We start from the raw sequence: 10,757 nt of genomic DNA, 5'->3' as shown, positions 1-10,757 counted from the left end.
TTTGATTAAAAAAATTTACAAAATACAAAGTCATGCCTTAAATTAGGTCAGTCAGAAATGCGTAACATTATTTTCAGTGCGTCTGTATTGTAGATTTATTGCCCTGCCTTAATTTTGCCTTTATGTCTTCACAAAAGGTCATTTTGTCTGTTTTGCTTCTATTTAATTTTAAAAGGTAATCTGTCCTCTGCAACGCTTCATTTGTGTTAAACAGTTGTCTGTGTCCCTTTATGTTTTCTGCCCAAACAGTGCTGTGGCTTGTTTGGCTCAAATATTCCTAAGAACAAAGTAGTTGAGAGAGATATTGTGCAGAGAGATATTATACCCACAGACCCACAACTGTTAATCAAATTAATATGTTGTTTAACTGATTTTCAAAGAAAGAGAACAGTCTTCTCAACTTTCCAAAATTCAAAAATAACTAAAGTCACACTTCTTATAATTACAACCCTGCTCTTCGCAGTATAAAGTTGTTAATTTAAACCAAGTGATATGTCAACAGGCAACATGCTGTACAACATTAAGGATATGAGACCATTGTGGGTCAACTCACAGCCATATCTATTTTTACATTACCTTATTATTCATGAAGGCTTTGAGACATTGGACGGCTTTATGTTGGTTCTTTTTGTCCATCTTCTCCTGTCTAGGGACACAAGAGTAAAGAGGTGTAGTTGACTACAAACTATACAATTTGATAGGGAAAAATGCAAGAATGTCATGATGATAGAAAATAATTTCAACTCATTGTTGTAGAATTATTTTGTTAACATGATTAAATAAAGTGAAAAAACTGTGCAACTTTGTTATTATTAGTTCGCAGTGATCATATGAATTTACAAATAATGATAGTGAGACAGGTAGAAGTCTGTATGTGAGTGAATGCATAAAACTTACTGTTTCTTGAACAGCAACCTCTCCAAAATGTCCAGCAGCAGTCCAAGACCCTCATGCCCAAAGACCTGCACCCAGCTGAAATAACAAACAATAAATCAATACCACAACATTGTAAGACTGAAAACTAACAACACTTTCATACTGAACTACTGCAGAAAGTTTTAAGAAAACAGAACAAACATAGGTAAAAGTTAAAATAAAAAGAAAAAAGCAGCAGAGGTAAACATAGGTTAACATGTTCATATGAAAGGCTGCACTATAATATTGTAGTGACACAGAAACAACCACTGGAAAACACATTCTTAAAAAGTTAACTATATTTTACATACAGCTCAACACATTTTTGACAACATATCAATATTTAAGAGAGTTCTCCAATCTAATGATAATAAACTATGTATTATTTTTAAATATCAACTCACAATAAAAACAATCATTTTTGATTTATTGTTTAAAAATAACAGTTGGAAAATGTTGGGTTTTTTTCTAGGGGATTCTGAATTATACATATTATGGTGCTGCCATTTTTAAACCTCAAACATACAGCATGTGTGGCAGTGTGGCATAGCAATTACATATTATACAAAGACTTCCTTTAGTTCTCACTTAAAAATTAGTGACTGCTAAAACTGTACTTTAAGCAGATGAAACAACAAGATTACAGTGGCAAGAAAAAGTATGTGAACCTTTTAGAATTTCATGGTTTTCTGCATTGTCATAAAATGTGATCGGATGGTCATCTAAGTCAAGAGTACTGACAAATATATATCTTTCATGTTATTATTGAATACACTTATTCAACATTCAAAATGGTAGTGGAAAAAGTAAGTGAACCCCTGGAATTAATAACTGGTTGACACCAGTAACAGCCTCAACCAGGTGCTTCCTGTAGCTGTTGATCAGACCTGCACATCGTTCAGGAGGAATTTTAGCCCATTCTTCCTGGTAGAACAGTTTTAGATCCGTCATATTCTTTGGATGTCTCATGTGTATGGCTCTCTTCAAGTCATTCAATAGCATCTATTGGGTTGAGCTCTGGGCTCTGACTTGGCCACTCCAAAAGGCGGATTTTGTTTTTCTGAAGCCATTTGGTTGTGGACTTGCTCCAGTGTTTTGGGTCATTGTCCTGTTGCATCACCCAACTTCTACTGAGTTTCAGCTGATGTACAGACATACTCACATTATCCTGAAGAATTTTTTGATACACTTGGGAATTAATCTTCCCCTCAATGATTGCAAGCTGGCCAGGCCCTAAAGCAACAAAGCAGGCCCAAATCATGATGTTTCCTGGGATGATGTTTTCATGATGATATGCCATCATGAAATGATGATATGCCCTTTTTACACCAGATGTAGTGCGGCATGTTCTTTCCAAATAGTTCAGTCTTAGTTTCATCACTCCACAAAACATTTTGCCAATACCGCTGTGGAGTCTCAATGTGCTCTTTTGCAAACTTCAGGCCTGCAGCAATGTTCTTTTTACTAAGCAGCAGCTTCCTTTGTGGTGTCCTGCCATAGACACCCTGCTTGTTCAATGTTTTACATACTGTAGACTCACGAACACAGATGTCATCCAGGTGCAATGATGCCTTCAAATCTTTGGATGTCATTCGAGGTTGTTTCTTTACCTCAGCAATGAGTCTTCGTTGTGCTCTTGGGGTCATTTTGACAGGGCGCCCACTTCTTGGTAGAGTAGCCACAGTCCCAAAGTGTCTCCATTTGTAGATCGTTTGCCTAACTGTAGACTGGTGAATTTTTAAAGTCTTTGAAATCATTTTGAAACGGTTTCCAGCTTTATGTAAACCAACAATTCTTGATCATAGATCCTCTGAAAGCTGTTTTTGTCGGGGCATGGCTCACATAAGCACTTTTTTTTTTGTGCAGAGCAAATTCAAAAGGTTCGAGTGGTCAGTCAAAGTAGCTCCACTCCACACCTCCAAACTCATTTTTTTTAAGACTCCAGGTATGCTAACACCTGACTCCAATTAGCTTTTTTGAGGTCATGAACACAAGGGTTCACATACTTTTTCCACTAGTATTGAGGTTTTTAATGGTTGTTCTCAGTAAACACATGAAAGAACCTAAATTGTTTGTTATTATTTTAGGCACATTATTTGTCAGTACTCTTGACTTAGATGAAGATCAGATCACATTTTATGGCAAACTAATGCCGAAAACCATGAAATTCCAAAAGGTTCACATACTTTTTCTTGTCACTGTATGTGTGAAAGTGGTGCATAGCATAGTAGGAGCGCTACACTACTGCTTGATGAAACCAACTCCAATTTTGAGACTTTTTGGATACGATCAGAACAGAATGGCAATTTTGTAGAGGGGGAAAAAAAAAAGTTATTTTCTTGCTACTGATAAATTATAGATTTGAAAAGGGACAAAAAGCAACAACAGCATTTAAAAAAACAGAGAACTTGTAACTCTGATTCATACAAGAGGCACGCATGAGAGTTTAGACAAAAACCTTTAGGTATGCAGAAAACAAAGACAAGGTAAGTGAGATTGTGAGTGACTGCACCTCCCTCCTGATTGAAACTGAATAACATTAGCATTCAGTGTTTGTACTGTTCTAATCAACAAACTGCATGCCTCCCAGCATCAAATCTACAGAAATTCTCAAGGTGACAACATAAAATGGGAAGCTGTTTTCTGAATTTAATTTCTTTAAAAAGAGTATGGGTTGTACAGAGATGTGTGTCAATGACTTCATTTGTCTATTGTTACACTGCTGTGTCTGATAAATAATAGTGACAAATATCAGTTTCTGTAATAAAAATCTATTACAAAAATGGATGGCAAATACTTAATTTGTTTTATTTAACTAACACTAAATACAAACTTGTGCTTTCCTTAAGCAGTGCAGATAACGGATGGATGGATGGATGGTATAAAGACTGACTTTTTCAAAGTGCCTAAGTGTAAACTGTCTCAAGAGCAGTGAGCATTAGACACAAACAGCAGTCCCATATACACTAGATGCTATATTTGCTTAATCTTTCCTGATAAATTAAGCTGAAGTCTAGACCATCCTGTGCACACTTTCTGTATACAGACAAACTTTTATGGTGAATCAGAGATCTGTGCTTCGTGTCCAAACTATTCCCTGTGAGCTAGAGGTAGGATTGTGCAAGAAATTCAGTGGAAAAAAAGTTGCTGCTTTTGATGTATTTGAGCCTGTGTTTTGAAAAATTATGTAGAAAGATTTTTGGGCATCCTGTTGCCTAAGTTAGCCAATGTGCATAATGAAGCACAAACAGCATGTAACAATGATGCACTGACTTTTAATATATTCAAACATATTCTGCTGTACACACAAAATAAAAACAATAATCTAGAAATGTCTCTTCATTAGTGATTTAAGCATATGAAATGGTGTTGGATGTTGATTTTAATCATACAAACTTCTATCTTAAGTACTTTCCACTTACAAATGAGAGCTAAAAGTCCAGCAGGTAGTGTAGGGTCCACATCAAGGTGCATGTGCAAATGTGAGGCAGGATCAAGCATACAGGGGAGGCTGATAAAAGCCATGCCAGCCATGTTGATGAAGACAGGGAAGACGGTTGCCAAGGTTGCAAAGGAATGAGATTCTCATATTTGAGAAAAAAAATTCCATTTAGCCTAGACCTCTCGCTGGGCCATGGCCTAGGCCATTGTGGATATAGAGTACACAGGGCAGGGGTTTTCACAAAAGCTTTTGAAATGCATGGCTCAGTAGCAGCTGCATGATAGTTTTTCATTATCAGTATGTGAGACAGAGAGCAAAGGAAAGTAATCAGTTGATTTATAGCAGGAATTATTGTACAAGGAACCAAAAGGCCTACACTACCACAAATTTGAAAGACATGTGTTTGAAACACAAGAGAGAAAAATAAAAGGGGATTGTGGTAACATAAGTCACCTTTCAGTGGCTTCTAGTAAAGGACCTGGTAAATTATAGACGCTCTCAGGGGCCAACAAGGGAACGATCTCATACCTTTTTGCAATATCAAGAAAGTCTCATCTTCAAGAACAAGAAGGCTGAGGCAATAATGTATCTAAGGGGTGCGTGTTTGTGTCATGGCAGAAGATAAGGGAGAGCTGAAATGAGGTGGATGACAAAAGGCACCAATGGAGGCGCCTACTGCATCAGAGTTGGGAATGCTAAAAATTTCAAGCTTGTGGGTTTAATAATGTGACCTGTCAGCTGTTTGTTAGCTGGTTGTTCCTTGTGAACACTGTATGCATCATTGTTTTGCATCTTGTGTTCACTTAATAATTTTGAGCTGTCCTTGAAAGATACCATTTATAGTGCAGTGCTGAATAAAATACATAAACTATAAGTTAAATAGAAGTAGACAACATTGTATAATGTTAATGATAAAAATGAGGAATCAGTAGTTACTGTATATACAGTGGTGTGAAAAAGTGTTTGCCCCCTTACTGATTTCTTATCTTTTTGCATGTTTGTCATACTGTAATGTTTCAGATCATCAAACAAATTTAAATATTAGTCAACGATAACACAAGTAAACACATCATGCAGTTTTTAAATGAAGGTTTTTATTATTAAGGGAAAACAAAATCCAAAACTACAAAGCCCTGTGTGAATAAGTGTTTGCCCCCTAAACCTAATAACTGGTTGGGCCACCCTTAGCAGCAACAACTGCAATCAAGCGTTTTCGATAACTTGCCATGAGTCTTTTACAGCGCTGTGGAGGAATTTTGGCCCACTCATCTTTGCAGAATTGTTGTAAGTCAGCCACATTGGAGGGTTTTCGGGCATGAACTGCCTTTTTAAGGTCATGCCACAGCATCTCAATTGGATTCAGGTCAGGACTTTGACTAGGCCACTCCAAAGTCTTCATTTTGTTTTTCTTCAGCCATTCAGAAGTGGACTTGCTGGTGTGCTTTGGATCATTGTCCTGCTGCAGAACCCAAGTTCGCTTCAGCTTGAGGTCACAAACGGATGGCCGGACATTCTCCTTCAGGATATTTTGGTACACAGCAGAATTCATGGTTCCATTTATCACAGCAAGTCTTCCAGGGCCTGAAGCAGCAAAACAGCCCCAGACCATCCCATTACCACCACCATATTTTACTGTTGGTATGATGTTCTTTTTCTGAAATGCGGTGTTACTTTTACGCCACACATAATGGGACACACACCTTCCAAAAAGTTCAACTTTTGTCTCGTCTGTCCACAGAGTATTATCCCAAAAGTCTTGGGGATCATCAAGATGTTTTCTGGCAAAACTGAGACGAGCCTTTATGTTCTTTTTGCTCAGCAGTGGTTTTCGTCTTGGAACTCTGCCATGCAAACCATTTTTGCCCAGTCTCTTTCTTATGGTGGAGTCATGAACACTCACCTTAACTGAGGCAAGTGAGGCCTGCAGTTCTTTGGATGTTGTTGTGGGGTCTTTTGTGACCTCTTGGATGAGTTGTCGCTGTGCTCTTGGGGTAATTTTGGTCGGCCGGCCACTCCTGGGAAGGTTCTCCACTGTTCCATGTTTTCGCCATTTGTGGATAATGGCTCTCACTGTGGTTCGCTGCAGTCCCCAAGCTTTAGAAATGGCTTTATAACCTTTTCCGGACTGATAGAGCTCCATTATTCTCTTTCTCATTTGTTTTTGAATTTCTTTGGATCTCGGCATGATGTCTAGCTTTTGAGGATCTTTTGGTCTACTTCACTTTGTCAGGCAGGTCCTATTTAAGTGATTTCTTGATTGCGAACAGGTGTGGCAAGAGAAATTGAACTCAGGTGCGATAAACCAGTGTTTTGACAGGGGGGCAAACACTTGTTCACACAGGGATCTATAGTTTTGGATTTTGTTTTCCCTTAATAATAAAAACCTTCATTTAAAAACTGCATGATGTGTTTACTTGTGTTATCTTTGACTAATATATAAATTTGTTTGACGATCTGAAACATTACAGTGTGACAAACATGCAAAAAGATAAGAAATCAGTAAGGGGGCAAACACTTTTTCACACCACTGTATAGTGACCTGTGTCTTTGTCCTTGTACAGTTAAGTAGTTTGTATTTGCTAGGTTGCCTGTCTAGACTCTAAAGTGATTAAACTATTTTAAATTCTGTTTGCTAATCTAGCATGCTCTAGCAGCCCTTGGGTTTCATTAGTCCCTAACCGCATCCCTCCCACATCCCAAATGAGATACTTCAATCACATTCTCTGCATGAATGTCCTCAATGTTTGAAACCGTGATGTGCAAAACTGATCTGAAAACACTTTTTACAGCATTTCTTTGCTAGAGAAACTGCAGCACTGACACGACTGACTCTTAAACATTGTTAGCAATTATTTGGAATTCATACAGACAGGATGCAGCATATAAGCATTCACCATCACAGCATGCCATGGCCTGGGTGCATTTATTGTTTGCATGCACTACCAGTCAAATGTTTGAACACACTCAACTCATTGGGAAAGTGTGTCCAAACTTATGCCTGGTAGTGTAGGTCACAGAGGAGATCTACACATGCGGCTTTATCTACTGAAGCAAAGGTTTTGGTACAAGGTCTGTTTTCTCCACCTCCTGTGTGCACAATATGAGCTTAAGGGTACAAACTGGCTACAAGCCCTAACCATGGCACATTTGTGTTTACGTTTTAAATCTTAGTCTAAACAAAAATGCACAATCCCCAACAAATATTATTGAAATAAATCAATAAAATATAAAAATGATTGGGTCTATTTTGCATTAAGCAATCAGTATTAATTAATGTCTATATCCTGTCAACAATATTTTCAGCCAACACAAAAGCTGAGGGACTCGTCACTAGTATCAGTTAATATTTGTCATATCAAAGTCGAATTATTTCTGCAAGTCAACCTATTTTATCCTGTATGTCTGTGAACTGAACCACCATTTTTGATTCACACTGATGTAAGAAAGGTCATCACCGATCTTAATCCCACCTGTAAAGAATTGATTGGCTTTGTTGCTTTTCATACCAAGGAAAACACCATCAATATAACACCAGATCAAATCAAACTGCTAAAAAAAATGTACTTGTGGAAGCCGGGTAGTAATCTCCCTTTAATATTAAGACACTGATGAATAGCGAAAAGAAGAAATCCATCTGTATTTATTTATAATCTTCCCTGACTTGTGGAAAACCACTACCTAAAATATTAACATGACTTGCTGGAAAACAATCCCATATTACTGATTAATCTCCCAAAATGTAGAGAAGATACTACAAACCAATTGTATTAGATATTTATGCAATGCAATCATTAGCAAGTAACGGGCAGCTGCAATACTGTAATCACGCCTCACCATCACCAGATGTAAAAGAAGCCTAGTGATATTCGACTGAAGGCTTTCAGCTCAGAAAGACACCAAGAGACACAGCAAGGGAAAGCATTAAAAAAATAAGGAAAACAAATTCATCATCCTATTCCCTAGGAAACAAAAACAGTCATAAATCAAAGAGAAAAATGAGGCTCCTTATCTGGCTAACTTCACAGCTAAGGTAGCTTGACTTCTAACAGAGTCTCAGGAGAATGCCTTCGAGGTTCCCAGGCAGAGCAGCACCATGTTGCACTCCGCTAAAGCAGTTATGAACCAGAAAAAAGAAAATTAACTTTAAAATGTTGTCCCAAGTATAGCAAGTTAACCACAGGAGGACTCTCCTGAGACATAGAAAAGGAGTCGACTGAAATTAGAGCAATGTCGGACACCTGAAACAAAAATAGGGCTAATTTCGTTCAGTAAGGCCAATGATGTCACTCGAGCAGCCTGCCACTAACAATAAATCAGTCGAAATGACTCAAGTGCTATGTTTGCAACTAAGCATTTGATTTATCGGTAAAGAAGAAAACACCGAGTGTATATAAAAACATTTGTAATAAACAATAAAAGAACTTCTAATTATACCATGAACATTTTGACCATTGCTGTATCTCATTCATAAACTTTTTCACACCAAAAATCATTTTAGTAGTAATCTTAAATGACCACACTCAGTGTAAGTGCATTCTGTCAATGGACACTGACATTTTACTGATGATAAAAATAAAAAAGTTTAAAGATTTTATATTTTAGCATACATAACATAGCACTTTAACTTTATTAGGTACACCTGTACATGTAATGCAATTAAAAAAACAACAACAGCAAAGCTAAAAACTCTGTTGTTACAAAAAATAATAATAAAAATAATCTGTTTTGATCCACACTGGAAAAGAGGTATTAATTTAACTCTATGTCTATTGCTGCAGTTGTACTTTGCAGCAGTGTTGTACTTCCCACGTCCATGTAATGCAATCCAGTTCAACATCACTTCATATTCCAACCTCAATCACAAACATAGTTAAATTAATTCCCCTAGGAGAGTGTCAATCAAATACGAACATCATTATCTTTGTAAAGTTACAATTTGTGGCTGAGCTGTTGTACTGGATTGCATTGAATTTTTTAGGCATTTTGTAATAAAGGGACCACAGAGTGTATAATTCCATATTTGGAAATAAGAAAGGCATTCTTGGGTATATTTTTGCTTACAACAATACTATCAGTATGATAACTTTAAGGGATGGCAGGTTTTTGTGGCAGTACATGGGTGACAGGTGTATGAGAGACAGGAGCATCCCAAGTTTATTAAAAATACTGGTGGAGAGGATGAGGAATCTCACTGTTAGCTAAACTAAATAAAATAAATACGAGGCCTTAAACCTGAAAGTCACTTATAATACCAAAAACCAATTTCCACTTGTTTGTCAGATCCATTTATCAAATCTATTTAATATAATTACATTCTGTAGCCTTGCTGGCCCTGTGAGTTAGTGCTATGGCATCTCTTCACAAAAAAGGAGAGAGAGCTGGAATAGCTGAGGTGGGTAAGGTTTACAAGGGTCAGAGGCAAGCGTCGCATGGTGACACTGGTGCTGCAGGAAGAACCAAATTACCTCTGTCTGCTCTGCCAGAAGGAACATGATGAGCGAGCATACAAGTCTGTCAGCTTATGCCAGCAGAATGCAGCCACCTGATTTTGGATGGAGGCAATGAGCTAGAATTGTTGCTACAATGGTGCCAAGAAAGTGACAGTGATCAGCATCCAAAAACAGTGCCAGACAAAATTCATTTACTGCCAAATCAATCCCACAACTCTGGACTGCAATGTGCTACTAGATAGCAAGGGATTACCACTGTCAGCCTACTGTTTATGGCCAAGGCAGATTTATGGTCAAGCCGAACTATGACATCATACGGTATGTGCTACTAACTGTCCACCTTATCAGTGGTAATTTGATTAAATATCAGTGACTACAAAGATCCCACAGCTGAGCATGGCACAGAGACTACATTAACATGTTATTAAAAAGCTACTGCTTTTAAATTGATCTATGCAGTCTACTAAAGTTTTGATTTTAATACTCCATTTTGGTCATATTTTTAATAATTCAACAGTGATAATTTATTACCAATATAGATACAAGTCATTAAATTAACAAGATATTATGGCCACTAACCAATAAGACACAAACATATATTCCATCATTAATATAATTTTGTTAATATAATTGACACTTGAGTATGCTTAACCTAATTCAGAATTCTGATTCACATTCTGAACTTACAGTGCTTGGAATTGTTTGTATATTAATTAGCATTTTTCAGCAATAGCAATTAAAAAACAAAAGTGAGGATCACAAAAGAGTGAATTCATCATGGTTAAAAGCTCATAATCCCATTTTTTTCTTGGCCATCTTGACAGAGCTACAGAGCTCGAGAGGTTCGAGAAAATATAGTAAAGTCTCTGTTCTTTTCCTCCTACATCCAGGTGCCACCGCTCATGCACTGTTGGGCAAGTTTGTGGGAGAATGCAGTAGTAGGCAGGCAT

The 10,757-nt window shown here is 37.3% G+C and overlaps 1 protein-coding gene across 1 annotated transcript in view; it reads right to left on the bottom strand.

Moving 5' to 3' along the window:
• Nucleotides 1-10,757, bottom strand: part of LOC109964526 (protein diaphanous homolog 3) — a 170,432-nt gene that overhangs the window by 143,033 nt on the left and 16,642 nt on the right. Inside the window, exons 6-7 of the mRNA XM_020607896.1 lie at nt 898-972; nt 577-646 (exon numbers count right to left, since the gene is read on the bottom strand). Coding sequence (XP_020463552.1) covers nt 577-646; nt 898-972 — 145 coding nt within the window. The remainder of the gene's footprint in view (nt 1-576; nt 647-897; nt 973-10,757) is intronic.

Source organism: Monopterus albus, unplaced genomic scaffold (assembly GCF_001952655.1).
Source record: "Monopterus albus unplaced genomic scaffold, M_albus_1.0 scaffold4.1, whole genome shotgun sequence".
In the NCBI taxonomy this organism is placed as follows: Eukaryota; Metazoa; Chordata; class Actinopteri; order Synbranchiformes; family Synbranchidae; genus Monopterus; species Monopterus albus.
This window is presented reverse-complemented; position numbering and strand designations above follow the sequence as displayed.